The 23,571-nt window shown below is 45.5% G+C and overlaps 2 protein-coding genes across 21 annotated transcripts in view; one reads left to right on the top strand and one right to left on the bottom strand.

Moving 5' to 3' along the window:
• Positions 1-23,571, top strand: part of celf6 (CUGBP Elav-like family member 6) — a gene marked incomplete at both ends in the record, with an annotated part of 262,587 nt that overhangs the window by 159,815 nt on the left and 79,201 nt on the right. For all 20 annotated transcript variants that reach the window (XM_084073316.1, XM_084073331.1, XM_084073326.1 and 17 more), the window contains one exon: positions 4,457-4,505. In XM_084073316.1, coding sequence (XP_083929442.1) covers positions 4,457-4,505 — 49 coding nt within the window. Of the gene's footprint in view, positions 1-4,456; positions 4,506-23,571 lie in introns of those variants that run through there.
• On the bottom strand, positions 13,941-14,300 carry LOC311057942 (V-type proton ATPase subunit F-like; the record flags this gene model as incomplete). The annotated part of the gene is made up of 1 exon (XM_084075154.1): positions 13,941-14,300. The coding sequence occupies one exon, from the start codon at positions 14,298-14,300 to the stop codon at positions 13,941-13,943; it is 360 nt and encodes a 119-aa protein (XP_083931280.1).

Genomic DNA, 23,571 nt, shown 5'->3' with positions numbered 1-23,571 from the left:
CCTATTACGTTCATTCATACAGTAGCTGTTTGGTGCCTGTCAGGTTGCCAAACCCTGCTGTAACTTCATACTGTATTTAATGATGCTCTCTAGGATTGCATGGTAGAACATCAGTCCAGCTTCAATTGCCTAATTCCTGATTTGTATTTTCGGGTGTGCGACACAGGCTGATTTATACTTTGTATAAATCAGGCTTTAGATAATAAATTCTCTGCTGCAGTATATTGCATGGATTATCAATGTGTGTTTTCCAGCGAAGAAGGTTGTCTATGCGGACACCTGTATTTACAATAGGACACCTGATTGTCTGTTTTTTGATGACCACTCACGGTCAGTCATTTGCCTCGGGTCACGGACCAACTCCGTAGTATTTCTTGTTCGTATTTAGAGTGAGATGGTTGGTGTCACAGCTCTTGATGACACTGTCTATCTCATTGTGGTAACCACAGAAGATCACAGTATCATCAAAATCACAGAATCATCAGTGGATTTTATAAATATATAATTATTGGAGTGTACTTGCCTGCTGTGTACACTGTAAATAGTATACTGTAGGTGATACCTCACAACCTTGTGGGATTGCTGTATTGTTGAACATTAGCTCCAGTCAGCTGTCGCTAGAAACAACAAGCTCCAATTTCTTTTGTTGATTAGTTCATTTGACAGGCATAATGCACAATATATATTGCATCAGAAATAGCTCTGAGCTAGTTTACATCTGTAGTCTCTGGGTGGGAGTCCTCGGTATAGCACATCATTTGGAGCATAAAATCGAAATCGATGGCACATAATTTCAAACAATGTAAACATAATCACAGTAAAATTTCACACAGTTTACATTTGAGGGGGGAAAAACCCTATACTGTGCAAAAGTTGATGCAAATTGGTTGTCGGCAGCACATAATTCGGAGCATAAAATCAAAGGCAACATGGTTTAACATAATCATAGTAAAATTTCACACTATACATACAGACAGCTCCTCTCTCCGCTCGCCACCAATGAGATAATAGCTGTAGCCCTAACATCTGGACTTCCGCTTCCCCCAGAGAAGAACCATGGTCTTCCTCTGCCTTCATCTTCATCTTCCTGCTGTTGTAAAACAACAATTAGTAATCTTTGCTTGGCCCAGTTGGAAACGGTGTCAGATTGTAGAGACAAAAGCAAAACTGTTAAATTTGTCGCAGGGTTTATTTTGTAAGAAAAAAATGCGGTTACATTTTTTTGTGCGAAAACTGGGAAATAGCTGATCTACGTTTGGACACATTATGACTAATCTGCCCAAAATAGTGACGCCAGGGTTAATGTGGTTAACATACATTTTCATTTAAATTGTTAACTTGCGATATTATCAAACATATCAGGCAGTCTATATTTCCCGAAAGAAATGCATGTCTTTACCAGAAGCAGGGATAACAATATCCCCACCCACCATAAAAAAAAACTAATGACCAGAGGCGAGGATATCAAAAGCAGAGACATGGTTTTGTGCATGTGGTTAACATACATTTTCATTTAAATTGTTAACTTGCGATATTATCAAACATATCAGGCAGTCTATATTTCCCGAAAGAAATGCATGTCTTTACCAGAAGCAGGGATAACAATATCCCCACCCACCGTAAAAAAAAAACTAATGACCAGAGGCAAGGATATCAAAAGCAGAGACATGGTTTTGTGCATGTCCCCCCCCCCCCCTGCATTTTAGGCGTTTGTGACAGCCGTATCCAGTGCAACTTGCGATGGGCCAGTGTGGCGCAGGTGTCTGACTCAAGGACACTTTGTCAGAGCACGCACAGCACAGCACACACTGGGCTGGCTGCATAGATTGAACCTGTGACCCTCATGCACAGAGTGGAGTGGAAATGGTCTCTGCGTTTCTTCAGTGTGTGTTAGCACGTTGCCAAAGTCATATGCTATCTCTGACAAGAGCCTCGGGGCAAGGCAACAATAGATGATGTATATTTACTTCATTGCCACAAAGTGTTTACATGTCAGTTAGCGTTAATATCAGAGTGGACATCTCTCTCTCTCTGTGTGTGTGTGTGTGTGTGTGTGCGTGTGTGCCTGCGTGCGTGTGCATGTGTTTATTGGTATTGGCGTGTCTGTATTTATCTCGGTGTGCGTGTGTGTGCGCACATGCATGTAGAATGTTATTTGTACATCTGCGTGTCAGTATATCTCTGTGTCTGTTTACTTTGTGTGTGTGTGTGTGTGTGTGTGTGTGTGTGTGCGCGCGCGTGCGTGTGTGTGTGCGCATGTGTGTGTGTGTGTGTGTGTGTGTGTGTGTGTGTGTGCGCGTGTGTGCACGCAAGCGCAGACGAGCCCGCCTGCCTCCGTGTGTTTGTGTGCCTCTCCTTTCCAAGCTTTGATCTGGTGTCACAGCATATTGCCACTTGTGTACATTGCATCCCGGGGAGGTGTCACAGAGTATACACATTGTCCCTACACGCCCACCACCGGTCCCCGCATCCATATTTGGCCACTGTCCGTGCTCCTGTCAACTGCTGTCAAGTGCTGTATCGCCGGCGGGGGCCCCCTCTTTCACCCCGCCGCGTGGCCCCTGGTTGACTGATCCGAGTGGGCAGCGCTCTGTGCCATCCACCCGCCCGCTCACACATTGGTGTTGTCCTCGTGGCCTAGTTGGAGAGAGAGAGATAGCTTCCCCCGCTGCCCGCGGAAGGTGATAGTGGAAGGGTAGTGAGAGACAATGATGCCAGTGCAACACGCGTGGGCAACCTAGCGCTTTTCACAGAGGGGAAACATCGTTGCTATTTTTCCAACGACAAGAAAAAGATACAGTGTTGTGTGGCATTTTTATGTTAACCGCTTTCAACCTGGTGTCCCTATTTTGGGACATGTCATTATAGATTATTTTTTTCTGCTTTTCTGCTTTATTTGGACAGTGACAGTGGGAGAGATACAGGAGAGGCAGACAGAGAGCAGCTAGGGGGAATGACACACAGCTAACAGTCCAGTCCAGACGGCTGGGAGTCTAAAGCCTCAGTTATACTTGGTTGCGCGCCAGTGTTGTGCTCAGTAAATAGCAGATCTACAAGCTCACAACGCGTCACATTTGTGACACGTTGTGAGCTTGTATATCGGCTTTTTACTGCATGCAACACCAGCATGCAACTAAGTATAATTCAGGCTTAAGCGGAGACACATAGGAAGACATATGCACCCATGTGGTATGTATACTGCACCCTACCCGTTTAGCTATAGGGTCAAACACGGACGTGTCATTATAAGGCAAAAAAATCCAAGAATGTAAAAGAGAAACACTAATCAACAAATCAACAAATAGAAAGAAAAAAATGAAATAAACTACAAGCTTGTAGGTCGGCTATTTTCACTATTTGTTGTACATCAAAGTATAGTACTTAAGTGGTTTCCTCTGTGGAGGGTGAAACAGAAGGAACAAAAATAAAATACTTTGTTGTGACCAAGAAACAGAAAGGAGCTGGGAGAGTCTTTTTATTTTTTTTATTCATGGCAGGCAGTTTCTAAAAAGGATTTTCTTTTTCTTTTTTGTGTAGGCTTGCTGATGCTTTGCTTTCACCTCGGTCTGAAATGGATGTTCAGAGGTTGTTTATCGATCGGCTACTGTTAACCTTTCGCCAGCCGCTTTCACGGCTAACACTTCTCTCTGTGGCTTTCAATAGCCTGGCAGACTGAAGGAGGCCGGGGCTGGGCAGGGCAGGGCGGGGGGGAGGGGGGAGATGTCTTGGCCCGGCCAGGCCGGCGGCATATTGGTCACGACTCTTAGAAGGGTTTCTTGGGTAATGGGGGGCGGGGGGAGGTGGAGAGTGGCGTATGGCGGTGCGGAGGGACGGAAGGGGAGGAGGGAACTGAGACAGATAAAGAGGGGAGAGTGTAACAGGGTCAGGGATGAGGCAGGACATAGTGCTGGTGACAGGGGGCCGGGAGTCTGGAGCCCAGAAGCCTGGGAGCCAGGAGCTTGGAGAGAGAGAGGGGAGAAAGTGAGGAGGTCTGGCCAGGGTGGACCTCTCCCTACGGGGGCTGGGGAGTGGCTGATGTAATGGCATTAATCTCTCCGTTGCCATCTGACACCCCAGTGTGGCTCCGTCATTGGAAAGTGCTAATTCTGCTGAACTGTGAGGGGAATTCAGAGCGTCTCCGGAGGCGGTGCCACTGGATTAATTAAATGCTCTGGCGTCGTACAGATTTATCTCCTTACCGGGATCGCTAGCGTTGCCTTTTCTGTTGTTGTTGTTGTTGTTGTTTATTTCGCAGGAAGAGTGAGTCAAACTGAGCATGTGAACTCCACAGGCGGTGCCCACCTTCCCGCAATATTTCACGACCCCACTCGCCTCCCCAAAATCTGGCCTGACTTTGGTTGTCCCTTTCTGTCCATGCTAACCTGGGATTTCCTCTCTCTCTCTCTCTCTCTCTCTCTCTCTCTCTCTCTCTCTCTCTCTCTCTCTCTCTGTTCAGATGAACCGGCCCATCCAGGTGAAGCCAGCCGACAGCGAAGGACGAGGAGGTAATTAACCTTCTCCTGGTCCCCCTCACACACACACACACACACACACACACACACACACACACACACACACACACACACACACACACACACACACACACACACACACACACACACACACACACACACACATTCATGCATTCACATGCACCCATTCACTTAGCATACATTACATACACACACATACCATACATGCACAAAATTCACATCATTTCTCACCGTATGATCACACAATGCACTCAGACAGATATGTGCACACATGAGTGTGTGTGTGTGTGTGCACGCACGCACGCACGCACGCACGCACGCCAACCGCACACCTCCACAGCCCTTAACATCCTTCTCTCAGTGGAGTCACAGAGAGACAGTAGAGTAGGTTTAATATAGGTCACTTGTTTCTATTGACTCCCCATCTGTGACAGCACACCACAAGGCCTGTCACTGAGACTGGTAGAAAGATGAGACAGACAGACAGACAGAGAGACAGACACACACAGAGAGAGAGAGACAGACACACACACAGAGAGAGAGAGAGAGAGAGAGAAATGCCAAGCATTCAGCAACAGATGGAGCCGAGGAGGAAGGGAACAAGGGAGGAGAAATGAAAGAGTAGGAGGTAAGAGAGAGAGACATGGAGAGACTGATAAATGCTGTCAAAGTGATGGAGCAGAGGTATGGAGAGAGAGAGGGAGAGGAACAGTACATTAGACAGAAACACATACAAAAAAAACACACATACACATGAATGCACATGTAAATGTTAATACTCACGCTCAAACACATGCGCACGCACGCACGCACGCACACACACACACACACACACACACACATACACACACACACACACACACACACACACACACACAGACACACACTTTCCACACAAGCTAAAAAAAACACAAAAAAAACACATTCAATACTTAAATTATACTGTACACAGACAGCTTTTGAAATGGGGTTCATGGACTGATACTTTTGTTCAAGGAATTTAAACAAATCACATGCAAATTGAAACCACTATTTGTTTCATCTGTAAATGACTCCTCAGCAAATTAGGGACAAGAAACTGCAACAGCAAAACAATTCTACTGTAGCTAAATGTATAGTGTAAGATATACTCTCTGAATGTTTTAAATATCGTAGATGAAAAGTCCCTACACGTTCCTACTGTACCACTAATTCAAAAACCCAACTTGACCCATTTAGACCTGAGGCCGATTCTAAAAACGCCTTCTAAATCCTTACAGTTTTCTGAAAAACCTCCCATTTGTATTACTTTTTTTTTTCTTTGTTTTACAAATATTGCTATATATGTTACAGTACAAGTCGGAAACCCGTAATCAAGAAAGGTGCCCTTGTTTTTCGGAGCGAGTGGGAGGCTTTGACGTTGCGGCGGTAACAAAACGTGCGCTCCGCTAACAGCTTACGACAACAAACTAAAGCGGCAGCTAAGAAATTGGGTCGAAACGTGAGCCAGGGCTCTAGCTAAACGGCTAACCGGGTCCGGTAGCTCGGGGCCCCGGGCTCGAGTGAAAAAAAAAACCTGGCCGCCGCGACGTCCTCCACGGCTGGGCGGGGACAGGGTCAGCTTTAGCCGTCTAGCTTTGACCCCGCAGGTCTTGTCTCTTCCTGTTTCATCGTGAGGGTTAGGGTTAGAATTAAAAGAAGGAGAAGAAGAGTGGGAAGAAGAAGAATGAACGAGTAAACAAAACAAAAAAAGATTAAGAAAAACAAGTAAGGGAGCGTTTGTTTCGCGCTGTAAGTCCCGACTTGCACCGAAAAACGAGCGCACCTTTCCCTATCTTATGGATTTCCGACTTGTACTGTACCTTATATACTGTGTAGCAACATCTAAAATGACTCAGATGCTGTCCCGGATTGAAATGTTAATAAAGACTTATTGGTTAAACAGGTCTAAATGGTTCATAATGGAAGTTTACTTGGTTAGAGGTGCACTGTGTGATATGCCACCCCTACCGACAAAACACAGAGTTTCAAAACAAGCCAGCCTCCCCACCCTCTTCCTCTGCAATACGTCCCACTGTCTCCCCATCCCTGATCAAAGATATATTATTAGCAGGCTATTTTCTCTTTACTTTAGAGACAACATGCTTTAGATAGGAAGACTGATTGATTGAGTCATTTATTGAGTGAGTGAGTGATTGATTGATTGATTGATTGATTGATTGATTGACAGCTTTACTGACAAATTGTATGCATTAACATATATTTGTCTGTCAAATGGATAGAGCACATCCAAAGCACTAGAGAGCTTATTTCCATTGTGGTCCTGTGAGTGTAGCTGTGCATATATAGGTGTATAATCTTAGGTCTCAATGAATCTTCATACAGTGCATATTATATTTAGCCATGGGTATCAAAGATACCCATGCGTGCTGAGCCTGATCGCAGCTTCAGGTGCTTTGCTATTCAGTTTTGGTCACCAAAATTCAATGTTTGACATACAGTATATATATGCAAGACTTGGAGAAGAGAGCTAGGGAACATAATGTCCTTTAGTAAATTAGTATAGTTTCCATATTTTTCTTCAGTGTAATACAGGTTCATGCATATGAAATTAATATTTATGATATTTGAGGATTTTCGCACGCAGGTGATGGAAAATACTCACAGATTTTCACAAATTGAAAATAGCCGATCTACAAGCTCACAACGCATTGCAACGTGGCGCATAGTGAGCTGTTTGCTATGTGTTGTACAGCAATGTATACAGTTGGGTTTAACCACTTAAACCCTATTATAATTTGTTGACCTGAGGCCCACTCATGGTTCTATACTTTTGCATAATGTATAGATAATAATGTATAGCAACGCAACAACATGTTGCGTTGCAATGCTTTGTGAGCTGTTAGATCGGCTATATTTTCGTCAGTTCACCTCACCTGTTATGTTATTAGGGTTGGGATCCTTTAGGATTTTAACAATTCCGGTTCCTTAACGATTCCCTGTCTAAGGTTTGATTCCTTAACGAGTCCTATAGGGGTTCCAAATGGACCCTTACAGGTCTGTAACTCTGAGAGTTATGATAGTCCTTGAAATTAAACAATTTGAGAACCACCGGTATTGTACTTGCATAGCAGATGTGAAGTCCACATACCAGCTCTGACAGTGTGATAAACCAGTTATGGAAACGGTTCCAAATGTGACGGGGGCGATTCCGGGTTCCTCAATGTTGGATCCGGTTCCGGATACCAATCCCTAGTTATGACAGGAACAGAATAGGGACCATTTAGGGTTCATGTGGTTAATGTGGCTATAGCAACAGAGTTGACCCAAGCATCACCCGTGCATTTACTGCGCTTGCTGCACTTGCAGAGCCGTCCCGCCCCCCCCCCTTCCCGCCACCCCCCCCCCCCCCCCCCTCCGGGCTGTATAGTCTGAATGACAGCGTGATTGACTAGATCATTCCAAAGCCATTTGTGACTAACATCATTGGGGCTAATGCAGATTAAGCCAGTTAGAGATTTACATGGGCAGAATAAGATCTAATTGGAACCAGTCTGTGTCTACATGGTGCCTGTATTTCAGCAGGGGTGATTTACATCGGCCGGGGCCTCAGTTAAGGCCCGGGCTGCTTAGGCTGATTTACGCTGGTCAAAGTGTGAATGAGACAGCAATTCTCACTGCTCTCGCAGACACACACGCACGTGTGCATGTGCACACATTCTCTCTCTCTCTGACAGACACACACACACACACACACACACACACACACACACACACACACACAAACCTACATGTGCAGACACATACGCGCACATTTAGATTTTATTTTCTGCCATGGTGTCACTTTAATTAACGGCCATCGGAAAACGGGCAAAGTCTGACCGACAAGGCCTGGGCGTGAGCCAGTCTGCATTTCTCGCGGAGATAAATTGGATCCCGGGGCTTAAGAGTCCAGGATGGATGGGCCCCGATATCAATTACTACTCTTTCTTTCTTTAGAGGGGGGGAAGCTGTGAAAGGGACAGGAACAGACGGCGCAAATGAAATACAGAGGACAGTTTTTTTTTTTTGGCCCGGGCTACTGCTTGGGCCCCCGCGAAATCTGCCAGAGTTACTTCCTATACGGGAGGACACCGCAGGACGCCGCGCCAGAATGAATTAAGACCAGAGTGGACAAGCCCCAACAGAGATATTGAGCGTTAATGGCAACAGGAAGTCAGCAGACAGGGCAGGGAAGTAAACCACAGCCATGGCTTGACAATGAAATGAGATTTACTATGACGGGCTTGCGGTTAAAGGGAAACAGACAGCCCTGGCTAGGTCTGACTGAGGGAGGAGGAGGAGGAGGCAGTGCGTTGGGAGGGATTAATCTCCAGAGGGAGCGGAGGAGAGGGCCAAGGGCCAACCAGGTACACCGTTCCCAGCGGGGCCCTGCCTGCCTGTAGCTGGAACTCCACAACGGCTGCGGCACCAGGGGGGGAGGAGGGGGGGACATTTGGCACCTTCCGGAATGGAGTCACATTTATCACGTCCGAGACATCGGCAATTATCTGTCAGGGGAAGTTGCGACAGGGGTCTCGATTAGGTGCCTCCGCAGGCATTAGAAGCCATTAGCCGGGTATAGAGGCCCCCGGTTAAGCGTGCCCCCCCCTCCCCCCACCACCACCACCACCACCACCACCACCACACACGCACCTCCATACCGCCCCCCTCCTCCTCCCCACCCCCCTAGAGATGTCTCCCCTCTCTCTCTCTCTCCAGGGGGACAGGGGTGTCAGGAGCAGTTGGTAGTAAAACCCGGAGCTCAGGAAATTACCGTGCTGGTGGTGGTGGGGGGGGGGGGGGGGGGGGGTAGAGGGTCGGGGACATAATCCTATAGTCGCTATAGCGCTATATTGGATCACAGAGATAATTCTCCGGCTGTCTATTAGAATGACTCATGTCTTACTTTATATACGCCTGCCCCCCCCTCCTCCTCCTCCCCGCTAGCCCTCTTGGATTATCACAGAGAATGGACGATGAGAGAGAGAGAGAGAGAGAGAGAGAGAGAGAGAGAGAGAAAGAGAGAGAGAGAGAGAGAGAAAGAGAGCTTCTCGGCCTTTAAATCTATTTCTGTTCTGTGAGTCAGCCAGCCACCCCCGACCTCCTTCTCCTCCTCCTCCTCTTCCTCTTCCCCCTCAAATTTCACATTTATCAGATGTGCTCAACACCACCCACCACCTCACCATGCCACCCCCCCCCCCCCCCCCCCCCCTTCTCCAATCCCAGCGACGAGCCATGATTCCCAATTGGGAGAAATGGAGAGACAATAGGAGCACACGGGCCGCTGCTCTGCTCTGCTCACTTCACTTGATGTGGACCTCGCTTGAATAGAGAGTGTCTCATATCTACACTTGAAACCCAAGCAATTTGCCTCAATCCAAACGGGGCTGTGTGTGTCTGTGTGTGTGTGTGTGTGTGTGTGTGTGGGCGGGGGGGGGGGGGGTCTCTCTCTCCCTCTCTCTCTGTCTGTCTCAGTTTCTCTCTGTCTGTCTGTCTGTCTGTCTGTCTCTCTCCCTCACCCAGCTCTCATCCTTTGCAAGAAGAGGGTGAGATGAAGCGAATGATAGAGAGAGAGAGAGAGAAAGGGAGAGACGGCGGAGTGAACAGACGCAGAGTGAGTGAGGCCTAGAGAGGGATGCTGATGGAGAGAGCAAAGGACAGAAGATGGAAAAAAGGAGAGAGAGAGAGAGAGAGAGAGAGAGAGAGGACAGGATGAGAAAGTTAACGGAGGGTGATGGAAGCAGCTGAGCGAATCTCTGCAGTAAATCATCTCTGGAGCCGCCCCCGTCCCTCCGCTATCTCCTCCTCTCCCTCCTTCGCCACCGCACCCCTCTGACCTTGTCCGCCGCGCTGTCTGCGAAGAAAAAAGATGGGTCCCAGATTATCTATGATTGGAGATGGCCATTATCTAAACACGATCTCGGAGCGAAGCCGCTCGCCTCCTTCCAGCCTCCACTCGCCGCGAAACTGGAGAGCCCCGCGCTGATGAGGAGAGAGATGGCGGGTCAGCCGGTGACACCCCACCCCTCTTCTTGCTTTTATTAACTCTGATAAGATGGTCTCAGCGCTCTCCCCAAACCTCCATCACCTCCATCAACATCGACTTTTTCTACAAAGTGCCACTCTCTCCCAGGTTTATCTGCGCCCGTCTCTTTTCCCACTAACTTGTTTATTTGTTTGCACTCCCTCAACTTTCGTCTGCTGGAGGGTTTGCACAGCGCCGGTATTGTTATGCTTCCGCTGTTTGTTACTCCACCTCGCCCCACCTCACTACCCCCCCCCCCCCTCCCCCCACCCCCGGTCTCTCTAGTCTTTGCTGTTTGCCTCTCCTGTCTGTCTGGCTTAAAGAGGAGACGTTGCCTGTGTTCGTCCTTGCCTCGGCGCTGCCTCTCAGACGGCTGACCCCTGCTAGGAGGGGGTAAGAGATTGACAGGACCTCAAGCTGTTGCACACTGCGCTGTCAGGTCCCGCCCCAGCAGGTTAGGGGGCTGAGAGAGGGAGGGAGGGAGGGAGGGAGGTGGTGCTGGCTGGTGCAGTCTGGCAGGCTATTGGGGAGGGGCTGTCTGGAGGCACCTTGTGCCCTGGTAGAGGAGCGCACTCCACTTTACATGCAAATGAAGCCAGAAGATCCCTCTCTGCCTTCCGGACATGATCATGCAAAACTCAGGGAAAAAGTCAAGACTTTGACCCGAGGCAGAGGGATATTCTGGCCGCATGGAGAGAGAGAGAGAGAGAGAGAGAGAGAGAGAGACACAGAAACGTAGATGTGCAGGGAGGCGCAGACAGACACACACACCAGACAAACAAAGAAACGCAGGCATTTGCAAGCACTGATCATTGTAATAATAACCTTTAAACACTTGAACCCTTATCTTCCCTATTCTGGGGCGAACATAACAGATCTGCAAGCTCGTAATGCCTCTTGGGAATCCGGTCAACTAAGGTTTGCTGGACATCAAATGAAATTGCCTTGTTTACTTTGCTACAGAATACCGCAGAACATGTGACTCAGACTATCTTTGCAATGGAGGGGGGGGGGGGGGGTAGACGTTCAAATATTTGGAGAGACGTAATAACAGGCCGTTTCACCAAAGTTCTTGTCTGTGTTTGTTTTCAGTGTGTTGGTTTTTGGATTGTGCCAACCAGAAGTCTTGACAGCCTCCAACCCACCCTAGCCTCTCTTTCTTTATTTTTTCTTTCCCTCTCCCATGGGTAAAATGAAAGTGACAGCTCCAGCGGCATGAGTAATGCATTTACAAACAGGAAGACTGTATCCTCTCATCATGCCCGATTCGCTGACAATTTGAATATTCCTTCCCCTCTGATTATTCCATTTACCGCCTCACTATTCTGCATAATCTGCATGCATGCATCAGGTTTATTATCATTATGGCATGCATATGGAACCAGTGTGTGTGGGCTGGACATAATACGATGGGCCTGAAGTTAGGGCATGCCAGTGGCCTGTGAGAAAGATTGGTCTCTCTACGCCGTCCTCAGACAAGCCCTCCATCAGCGTCACCAGTCATCTCCATTCTCCATACATCTGGCCAGCTCGTTTGTTCTTTCCACACCAGCGTCTTTAATTTTCTTTTTGGGGCGGTGTAGCCGCCCCCTATAAGTGAGTTTTGGACACCGACCAAAAGATTTGTATACCCCCTAACCCTTCCATTGTTAATGCAAATCGATACTTTTGCAAGTCAGCCAATCACATTGCAGCTAGTGTCATCACCACTAACTGTAATGTGATTGGCTGACTTTGCAAATTCAGGACTGTGATTGGCTAGCGAAACACATGACACATGTGCAGCCCTATGAATAGCATTATGGACTTTAAAAAAAGTCAAGTATCCTTTTTTTAAAGTGAGTCATGTTGTGATGACCACACACCGCCCACTTCACACTGGGTGTGATTTTTTTAAATATAATTTTAGAGTTGCCAATTATGTTTTACCCCCTTTTTCTCCCCAATGTAGTCATTATGCCAATTAATTCCTCCCCACACACATTTCTGTGTTGTCATTGCTGTTGTATCCTACTGACTCACCTGCCAATGAGGAGCCCCCACCAGGAGGAAGTAGAGCCTTCGTCCTACTCCTCAACACTCCCCGCTGACAGGTGCTTCCCCAGCCCGTAGGAGTACATGCAATGACCAATATCACCCACCTCCCCGCCCGGCTTCCCTTCCCCGAACACGGGCCAATTGTCTTCACATAGACGCCCGACAAAGCCTGTTGCACCACGGTGGATTCAAACCCACAACCTATGTATTTGTGTAACAGTATAAGCTTTTTGGCAGGGAGTTCTCGGTGTCGATGGCAATGACCAGCTAGTCTCATCCTACTGACTGCTATCTTCTCTGATACTCTTGGTAGCGGCCCGTACATAAGTTTGTTGGTACTAAGTTTGTCCTGTTTGATGTGCAGTACCACACGGAAAACGGACTCCACAGTCGCAGAAAAGAAACTGATCTTGATGTGGAGGGAGGTTGGGAGGTTGGGAGGTTGGATTTCCACACACTGGTCATGCCATTAAGTTGTTGGGGCGGATTCGTTGTCCACTCAGGTTGTCGAGCAGGACATTTGGGAACAGGTGTACATGAGTCAAATACACTGGGACAGAAGTTATGCTTGTTCCAGAACAGTACGTTAAAGGTGGTATAACTTGCATTGATGGATTTCCCCCGCCCTGCCATTATTTAATTGATAATTGTGATGATGACCAAAGTACATCTGGTGGTATAACTTGCATTGATAGAATGTACTATTAGGCTGTTATGAATGTGGTTTTAATACCACATGCCCTGATTGCTTTTGGAGTTGATCATCTTCTGGAGAATAACAGATTAATATTAGTTCTGATGGGTTACTGCACAACTTCCCTGGTCTGTAGCCAAGTTAAGATGGCTGGCCACTGAGACAATTATACAGTTGCAATATAATAGTAGTTGTATTATTAACAGAGGACACTGCCGAAATATGGAGATCTCTGTATCTGGCAGTCCTTGTCCCTTTTATGCCCATATATGGGCATTGCCCATTTTGTGCCCATATATGGAGCTGACTGATTTGTCTGTGACTGATGCCATGACAACACACTCCACATTTGGGTGTACGCATTGGGATCTCCTTATATGGTTATGGCTGAGTCATGGCGACACGAGCGTGATGTCAGAGGTCCGCCTGCCGGCTGACCGGCCCTCCTTTAGGCCAATTGTAAGATGGGATTATTATTATTATTTATTTATTTCATTTTCATTTTGTCCCTCCCCCCAGGCGGGCTCTCTAACGGTACCATTACGCTATGTTGTGTGTGTGTGTGTGTGTGTGTGTGTGTGTGTGTGTGTGTGTGTGTGTGTGTGTGTGTGTGTGTGTGTGTGTGTGTGTGTGTGTGTGTGTGTGTGTGTGTGTGTGGTGGGTGTCGAATTTATCGAAAGTCCTCAGCAGAGAACATGCCCTTGGCCCTGCGTAAAACGGAGTCCTTAGAGGGGTCATAGGGATGCTCTTTGGAGGGGATCTCGAGCACAGTGGGGTTAGACTGCTTGTGGGCATCGATGGCATGGCGGATCATCTCGGCAATGAACTGGTTAATCAGGATGATGCCGATGTCATTGCGGGTCACAAAACTCTGGAAGGCCTCCTCAATCACTGTGACGCTTGTGTCCTTTTCCACCACCAAGAAATTGGGCTTACGGTTCTCGTTCAGTTCGCCGATCCCACCGAGGAGAAATCCTGTGCACGCGTCCTCATCTCCGATAATGGCGATTAATTTCCCCCGCCCTGCCATTATTTAATTGATAATTGTGATGATGACCAAAGTACGTCTGGTGGCATAACTTGCATTGATGGAACGCACTATTAGGTTGTTATGAATGCGGTTTTAATACCACATGGCCTGATTGCTTTTGGAGTTGATCATCTTCACCGGAGAATAACAGATAAATATTAGTTCTGATGGGTTACTGCCCGACCCCCTTGGACCGTAGCCAAGTTAAGATGGCTGGCCACGGAACAAACGATGCAGGGCAATGTAGACACACGCAAGTATCTGCGTTGTAAGGCCAGAGTTAGTACAGAGGGTAATGAGCTCCCTCCAGGAGAAGCGGAATTGACCTCTTGACCAATTGGAATTAGTCGGTTAGTTAGTCGGTTGAATCTGAATCTATCTCTGAGATTTAGATGCCTTTTATATCGTTGGCTACCGTGCTTGTGTCATCCCGGTAGTGTCACTATGAGTTGGTCATTTCCATATATGGAGTCCTAATGTCATGCCCAAAAATAGTCTATGATGTCCGACTTAGATATGTCAGATAGCTCCATATATAGTTTCCTGGTATTTCATGATGTTTTATGATTATGTGGTAACCATAACGACTAGGACTAGGTCAATATCGAACATCCCTAGTATTACTGTACTGGAGTATTTCCAATTTTCAATACTTTTACTTCGACTCCACTACATCTCAAAGGCAAATATTGTACTTTTACTCCACTACGATTATCTGAAAACTTTAGTTACTTGTAGATTTTGATTATTATTACAAAACATACATTACCCACTTCAGCCCTATATACATTTCGGCCATTTGAAAATAGCCAATCTACAAGCTCACAATGCCATGCGTTGCAATCTTACACATTGTAAGCTAGTGTGAGCTCGTTGTGAGCTTGTATGCAGCTTGTATGCACATTTTATACATTTGAAAACTTGTGAAATGGGACATTTAGCATAATTTGTACTTATATATATATACAGGGGTGCACATAACTTTTTAGGTCTGGTACGCAGAAGAGCACCTGGACATGTGACTTGGTGCGCATGGCGCCCGTCCCGTTTTGTCAACGGGGGGGGGGGGGGTGCGAGAAAAAAAGGACGCTCTGCTTCTAAATTCCACTGATTTTCGCCGTTTTTTTTTCTCACGCTGTTAGATAAAGCCCCCAAGGTTGGTGCCCTGTGCTGCTGCGCTGATTTTATCCGCCAGATTGGGACGTTCACGGCATATTTTGCACCATTACGGTGCGTTCATCAACGGTGACGAGTGCCTCTAACAGCCGCTGCTGGCTGCGTGCACGCAGCAGCGAGGCAATGCGAGGCGATGCGAGGCGACGCGAGTCATATCTCTACCCCTGTGCCTAATGGCTGTACATGGGGCCGACCGCCGACGGGTGCTTTAGAGTGATTGTGTGAGTGTGGCTTCAGGAAGTAAATTCCTTGCCTCGATCTCCAGGCTTTTATTTTTTATTTTTGCTAAAAAATAAAAGCTTGGAAATTCCTGTCCCAGCTGTTGGTGCGCAAAAGCGCCTCGCGTCGCCTGATGTGGTGCGCATATTTTATTTTGGGTGCGCATGCGCACCTGCGCACCAGTTATGTGCACCCCTGTATATATACTTATATTTTGATACCAACACTTTTGTACTTTTACTCCAGTACATTTTGATTACCGGACTTTTACTTGCAACAGAGTGCTTCTACATTGTAATATTGCTACTTTCACTTAAGTAAAAATATTGAGTATTTTTTCCACCGCTGCCAGTTGCCATAGGACTATTTTGTGCTGAGCCTGTCTGCAGCAATAGGGATTCCACACACAGTATCATGTACCTGCCATAGGCAACACCATAGGCAACAGGGCTGAGCATACATGTGGGTGTGAATGTACAGTATACATCATACTGTTCCAGACATACTAAACACTTCATCTTGTACTACAATGCCTCCTCGGACCCTGCAGCTACTTGAAGTTAAGAGCTCACTACCATTCTGCAGTCTGTTCACAACCGGTGTTGCCATGTTCGCTTATTATGAGCTACTTTAGGCTTGTTTTTCCTGTAAAGTTGCTTGTAAATATTGGTAGTTATATTTTGGGGCTTGTTTCTAAAGTGTAGTGCTCATTTGGGCTTCCTTGCTGATGTTATTTCAACCAGTGGTTCTCAAATATTGTCATGTCAAGGACCCCCAAATTAATATGTAGGCTATTTGGCCGCGGACCCCCCATCTGAAAATAGGGACCCATTTGTGTATTTTCTCTTTATTCCCCAGGGTTTTTTTTTTAAATAGCAGATCAACAAGTTGTATTGTGACGCGTTGAGAACTTCTTCTTTCAAATATCCAATGTACAGTATATAGGTTTAAAGTGCTCATGTGGCCTAGTCCCTTCTTTTGGGCTTGTTTTCATAAACCTGGCTGCTTATTTCTCTCGCAAAACCTGTCAACACTGTTCACAACGCACAGTAACAGAATGTGTACACGCAGTACATGGCATGGCTGGCTAACACTGTGGCGAGCTGAGAACAAACATAAAACAGATTCATTGACCATCCAAGTTACTTGGTACAGTATGAATGGAAACATGCATGGCAGGCTGACAAATATATTAAATCTCAGCCTCATCTCATCGCAAAAATGATGTATTGGATAAGATTGCTTGCGTTACCAGGATACCGTAGATCATACATGGGCAACTGGCGGCCCGGGGGCCACATGCGGCCCTGCCACCTTCACTTAATGCGGCCCACAGGCTAATATTGGAATACTGATATATTATTGATTTCAGCTGTTACAATTCCAAACATGCAAACATGACCAGCTTTAATTACTTCAGTCTATATTAGTAGCTTAATGACTAGTATTAAAATTCCATTGTCTTTTTTATGTCCAATGTATTTGTATTTAGTTCATAAAGTTAACATACTGTAAGTATAACTAAATGCATTTCAAATTATATAAAAATGTTACTTTTCAGGATTCCAATTCAAAAATAGCAAAAACTAATTCAGGATTCCAATTAAAAAATCTACATTGAGCTTGTAGATCGGCTATTTTTGCTACTTTTGTGTGACATAGAATGGCCCGACAGTACATGCACTGTGGCCCTCTGGAGTGAGTGTAGAAATATAGTGGCTCTCTCCATCATCAAAGTTGCCCACCCCTGCCGTAGATATTGTGGCTTAACCACATAAACCCTATTGATTGATTGAATTACTTTATTAATGCTTATTAACAGTACACGTATCACAGTCAAAGGTTATGCTAAAAGGATAACACAAAAATCCCCAGGGGACTTTTATCCATTGTGGTCCTTTGACCTTGTTTATAACCTTGGTTGACCGGAGTCCCCCAAGGGTCTATACTAGGTCCCCGCCTGAATGCCCCAGAATAGGGATGCTAGGGATGTGGTTACGACATGCAGATGAACAAGCTCAATAGTAAGCTCAATATTACCTTTGTGCATGAGAAGCAGAAACTTCTAAGACTTAATTATTTAAAATCCACTCTGAAAGAAATTTGAAGTCTTAATTGTCCCAGAAAAGGACAACAGTGTTTACAACGCGATCAGAGGAACATCATACTCAAAATACACAAACAAGTGAGAATGTTTTCTCCCATGTTGGTTTCCACCACGATGATTAAAGGGGTGATTACAAAGAACAACAACAGTAATGACTTTCACCAAAACGCAAACTCACTTCACCCAATCAGGACACGTTTAGAAAACAACTAAAAACTAAAATTATATATTTATTTCATAGCAGCTGGTTTTGTGCCAAGAAATATTGTTCTATTTATTTATTTATTTAATTTTCTCTCAATAAAGTGTTTCATTTTCCTTTTAGATAAACAAACAGACAGACAGACAGACAGACACAATCAATTTACTTTCTAATACTAACACTGGGAATTCTTCATGAAACATAAGACACAAACATTCTGCATCTCTATGACCGTGGAAGTGGCTGTATATACAGTACTGTAGGTGGCTGAAGAGTCCATTGTTTTACTTTATCACAGTGGTTCTCAACCAGTGGTCCGGGGACCACCAGTGGTCCTTGAGGGGGTTCCAGGTGGTCCCCAGCTAAAAGATGGAGAGTTGGTAACCAAATGGACCCGTAAGGGTTGCATTTTACACTCTCAACAGTTAAATGATTGTTAAACATATGCATTACTTAATTTACAAGAGGTCTACACAATTAGAGGATGTAGAAGAATTGTTCTTTTGATCGACGTTTGGCCTGTTTAATAACACAATATTCTTTTGTTTTGGGTCTGAGAGTCTAAATCTCATCAAACGGTGGTCCATGGTTCAAATGCTGAATAAATAATGGACCTTGATATGAAAAGGGCTGAAAACCACTGCTTTAGCAGGTTTACAGCATGCTTTGGTCTGTTTGATTTAGCCTGTGTCTTTGTTGTTGCATGGTCCTCACTAATGCTCATTATAAGATGGCGTCATTTACTACTCTACTCACTCTGCATCTCATTGGTGGCCTGTGGACAGTTCAGAAGCCTGCCTACCAGTGACATCATCAATGGGGATTTCAAGCCAACAGAAACTGCAGTGTTTCTATTCTCTCCCGGGAAAGATGGCATGCTGAAATAGAAGCCATTGTTCTTGCATTCATAAAGAAAAAAAGAAGAAAAAGTATGAAACCTTGTTGAAATGACCAAACCTGCCTACCGGTGATGTCACTGGTAGGCAGGTTTCTGAACTGTCCACAGTCCTGCTCTGACTGAAAGACAGACCGAGTTACAAAAATGGTACCATCTTGTAATGAGCACAAATTATATGAAGATGAGTTGAAAATGGGTGACGTGGTCCTTCAACTCATAACTGGTTACGGAAAACAGAAAGAACAATAATTCCAAGCCGACAATGTGCCTGCACTGGCATAATCTCTCAAGACGGATTCAGAGCTCCGCAGCTGAATCTGTCAGGAGCTCCTGTTACAACGTGTATACAGTACAGTAGTTAGGAATGTTAGGGATGTAAACAAAGACACGTGGCACGGAAGTGGAAGGCTGAGGGCGGACCTAACGGCCAACATCCTGTTATCCACATTCTATTGAGAGGTCCGCAGAGAGTCAAATTCAAATGAAAAAAACAGCAAAGGGTGCTGTTTTTTCCTTGTTTTCTACTATGGGTTCCCAGATTGGCACTGGCATGGCTGTACCTTCCTTCCCCACCATGAGCTGTCCTCATTAACTACACATTAGGAGCAACTGTTATTTCCTGACCTGTTGAACACTGATACAAACCATAACATCTTTAGGTTCACCTACAGTGTCAGGCACCCCTCTCCTCCCAGTCATGACAGAGAGATACCATATGCAGTTGGTGCGGGCTTTTATCTCTAGTGCCTCACAGCACCATTAGGATACTTCCCGTCGTACCATATGTTTAACCCTGGTAGTCTCACACCACGCCTTACCCACTGAACGACACGGGACAGGGACGTGCATGAGAGGGAAAAACAGATTAAGGAAGGGTCCTTCAGTGTACAGCGCAATGGTAGAGAGCATTAAAGCAATAACACTTCCAAGGATAGAGCGCTGATTTCCCCTGGGATCACCCATGGTAAAAAAATCCATGAACTCCTGGTACTGCAACACGCATCAGGGAGGGGGGAAAAAAATAAATAAAAGCGTCCCACCAAATGGCATATGTCCACCGAAACAGCATATGGTTTTCACGCCTCGAGACAGCTGAGACATAATGCATAATGCAAAAAAAAAAAAAAAGAAAAAAATGTTAGGAAGATGCGGCTGATATTTTGTAGTCACAGAGCTATACGGTGTGTTTGTGTGTGTGTCACACGGTGCCTGTATGTGCGGTGCCAGGGACCACCGCCGTGTAGTGCAGCCTCCCAGGCAGCAGTGTGCCAGCGTCAGGCTCCTCTAATGAGGCCATCAGCACCAGCACTCCTCTGTTGTGCTGCCTGGAACATTACTCTGCATTTGAAATGCACCCAGCGGCCTAGCAGGAATCTTTTATCGTTGGATGCAGCTGTCCGTGCTTCCCGAGCACTTACTACTATACCGAGCCTTCCCACCCGTCACAGCCGGCAGGGCTGTGAGCGATAAAATCATACACGGAAAAAAATAATAAAAATAAAAAACATGTTTACCGCCGACAAAGGAGTGCGAGAATAATTCTTTTCAAGAGAATATCCACTTTATTGGCAAACAAAAGCCGGAACTTTTGTGAAGTCGACTTCACAGGAAGTCATTCTTTCGCCTCCTGAGAGGAGGAGAGTGAGAAAAGGAAAGAGAGGGAACGGAGAAAGCGACGGAAAAGAATCGAACAGGCAATGGAAAAAGTGATCTATACACACACACACACACACACACACACTGCAAGCCTGCAACGGAAAGTAGCACTTTATTCCAGAGAGAGAGCGAGGCATCAATCTTGACAGCATATGGCGTGTGTGCGAAAGCCATTAATTTTTAATATACCGCGCTGAAATGAAAAGGCTTCCCGAGACAAGCAATTGTCAGATGTCAGTTGTGTTTTGATAACTTTTTTGATCTCTTTTTTTTATTATTTGCATTGATAAAACGGGGCTGTCCACATGCCACCTCAGTTTGGACATGGTTGGAGGCTGACATGGAGGCATTTTCCACACAATTAATCTGCATACCTTCAGTGAAGGTGATGGGGAGAGACAAAAGAGTGTGTGTGTGTGTGTGTGTGTGTGTGTGTGTGTGTGTGTGTGTGTGTGTGTGTGTGTGTGTGTGTGTGTGTGTGTGTGTGTGTGTGTGTGTGTGTGTGTGTGTGTGTATGTGTGTGTGTGTGTGTGTGTGTGTGCGTGCTAATTTTGTTCACAAGGTATGACATCACAGACATTGTTAAAGGAATAGTTCAAAGATATATAAGAATGATGTCATATGTCTGTCTACAGGTCACCAGTTCATAAAAAAGCACAAAACATGACCACAACAATACTTCATACAGCTCCTTCAGCATGGTGCTATTCTTGATTATGACTTTGTTTTTGTTTATTATTGCTTCAACACGTTGCAAAACCAAATAGAAATAATTCTAATCTTATGTACTCTTATATAAGATGTAAGAATATATTATTTTTCTTGCCACACAATTGCTCTGCGAGTGGAAAAGACCTACTGAATATTTACACCATTATTTAGTACATGCTCTGCTCGAGAAGAACACAATCTCCCCCACTTCTTTGTTTACAGGCTGAGGTCTGGGTGTACTCACTCATGCATGAGCATTCTCAAAAACAACAGCTGTAGAGGAAAATGTGCACTAAATAACGGTGTAAATATACAGTAGGTCTTTACCACTAAACAGTGCGATCGTTTGGCTTCAGAAGTCTTTAATTACTACAATTACAACATGCAAAGAAGCTTATCCAATCCCCCTTTTATCACCTGAATAACAAAAATCTCTGATCTGAAGAAAATTGTTGATGCTTTTATTTCTGCAGGCTTCGACGATTTTGGTCAGGCTGGTCTAACCTAAAAGTCATTCCAGCATCTTCTACAGAACGCTGCAGCTCGGCTTTTAACTGGCTCCAAAACATTTGACCATATTTTTCTCCTATCCTAGCATTCTTACACTGGTTGCCAATCTCTTTTAGAATCGATTTTGAAAATGTTATTCATCACATTCATGGCCAAGGTTTGGTCGAGCACTGACATACATACATTTCAGAACTACACTCCCAGGTAAAGCACTGTTGGTCATTCCAAAGACTTGGTTAAAAAAAAAAAGTACACACACACACACGGGCTGTGCTAAAAATCGATACCGCAATATATCGTATTGTAGTCCTTGCCAAAACATGTATCGATACATAGACGGGATACATAGATGGCAGGAAATGTGTTAGGAGTGTATGTGTGTGTGTGTGTGTGTGTGTGTGTGTGTGTGTGTGTGTGTGTGTGTGTGTGTGTGTGTGTGTGTGTGTGTGTGTGTGTGTGTGTGTTTGTGTGTGTGTGTGTCTGAGACTCACATATGAGTTGCAACAAAAGGCTAAAAATACAAAAGAAAAGGCCAGGGAGTACAAACATTTCAGATCTCTCTTTTAGAAGTGTGTTTGTGTGGCTGTTATAGAGAATAATAAAGAAGAGCTCCTGTAGTAAATTCAGAAGGACAAGGTCTAAATCAACGTGTATCATGATACAATACTTTATCATATTGTGGCCTCTGTATCGTGTTGGATATCGTATCGTGAGGTTGTATACCCAATGGGCAATACCAAGTCCCACATGCACGCACACTCACACGCACGCTCACACACACACACACACACACACACACACACACACACACACACACACACACACACACACCTTTTTGAATAGTGTGATTTATGTATATCTACCAGTTAATTAATAACTCATCCAACATGACAGAAGTTCAGGATTATGAGGACATTAAAGGATATAGGGAGTTTTGTCTCTGTAACATAACCTATAAAAAACACATGTACGAACATGTGCGTGAACCCATTATCACATCTCTCTCTCTCTCTCTCTCTCTCTCTCTCTCTCTCTCTCTCTCGCTCTCTGAGAACCGCCTTGAACGTAAAGCGGTCGGGTTAGTGGGAAAGTGGCGATTACAGTGGTCTCTTCAGAGCGGTGCAGAGCTCAACTGTTCTCCAGCTGCTTGGCTCAGCTCTGTCAGAGGGATGAGATGAGCCCCCTCTCAACCACAGATAAGTGCGAGGAGAGGTCAGACTGTCAGCGCAAAGTGTTCCGTTATACCACTATACTAAGTCTGCTCCCTGGAAAAGTCTTCACCCCTCTTAATGCAAATGTATGATTGTGCTTTAACACAGTAGCCATTGATCCCCCCCAACCCCCCACCCCCATTTTCCATTCTCTCTTTTAATGGAGGAACTCTTTCTCGATTGAACGTGAGATGTCTTCTTGTGCAGAGGCCGGTGCATTACAAGTTATTTATTCATATTCATAAAATGCTTGCTTTAAAGTGGCTTGCCAAAGTGGCCATAGAAGATGAGAGGAGAACTCGCAAAATCCAATAAGAGCCGACTTTGGAGACAGGTGCAGAGTGGACTAATTAATAGCAATCTCTGGCCGGGGCATGTGGTCAGCCGGCTGAGAGAGAAGCTCAGGCAGGTCAGGCAATGAAAAGATAGCAGCCTCCAAATTCAATTTCTTTACCGCGGCCCTCCCTAAAGGAAGGCTCCGAAGTGCACTCGCACTTTCTTTAACGCTTCCACCAGGGTGTAATTTATTTTTGCGTTTGCCAGCGCATTTGGAAAGTTCATTACCTCGCTCATGGCTTGTT

The sequence above is a fragment of the Gymnoscopelus microlampas genome (genome assembly GCF_963454915.1).
Source record: "Gymnoscopelus microlampas genome assembly, chromosome: 1".
Classification (NCBI taxonomy): Eukaryota; Metazoa; Chordata; class Actinopteri; order Myctophiformes; family Myctophidae; genus Gymnoscopelus; species Gymnoscopelus microlampas.
This window is presented reverse-complemented; position numbering and strand designations above follow the sequence as displayed.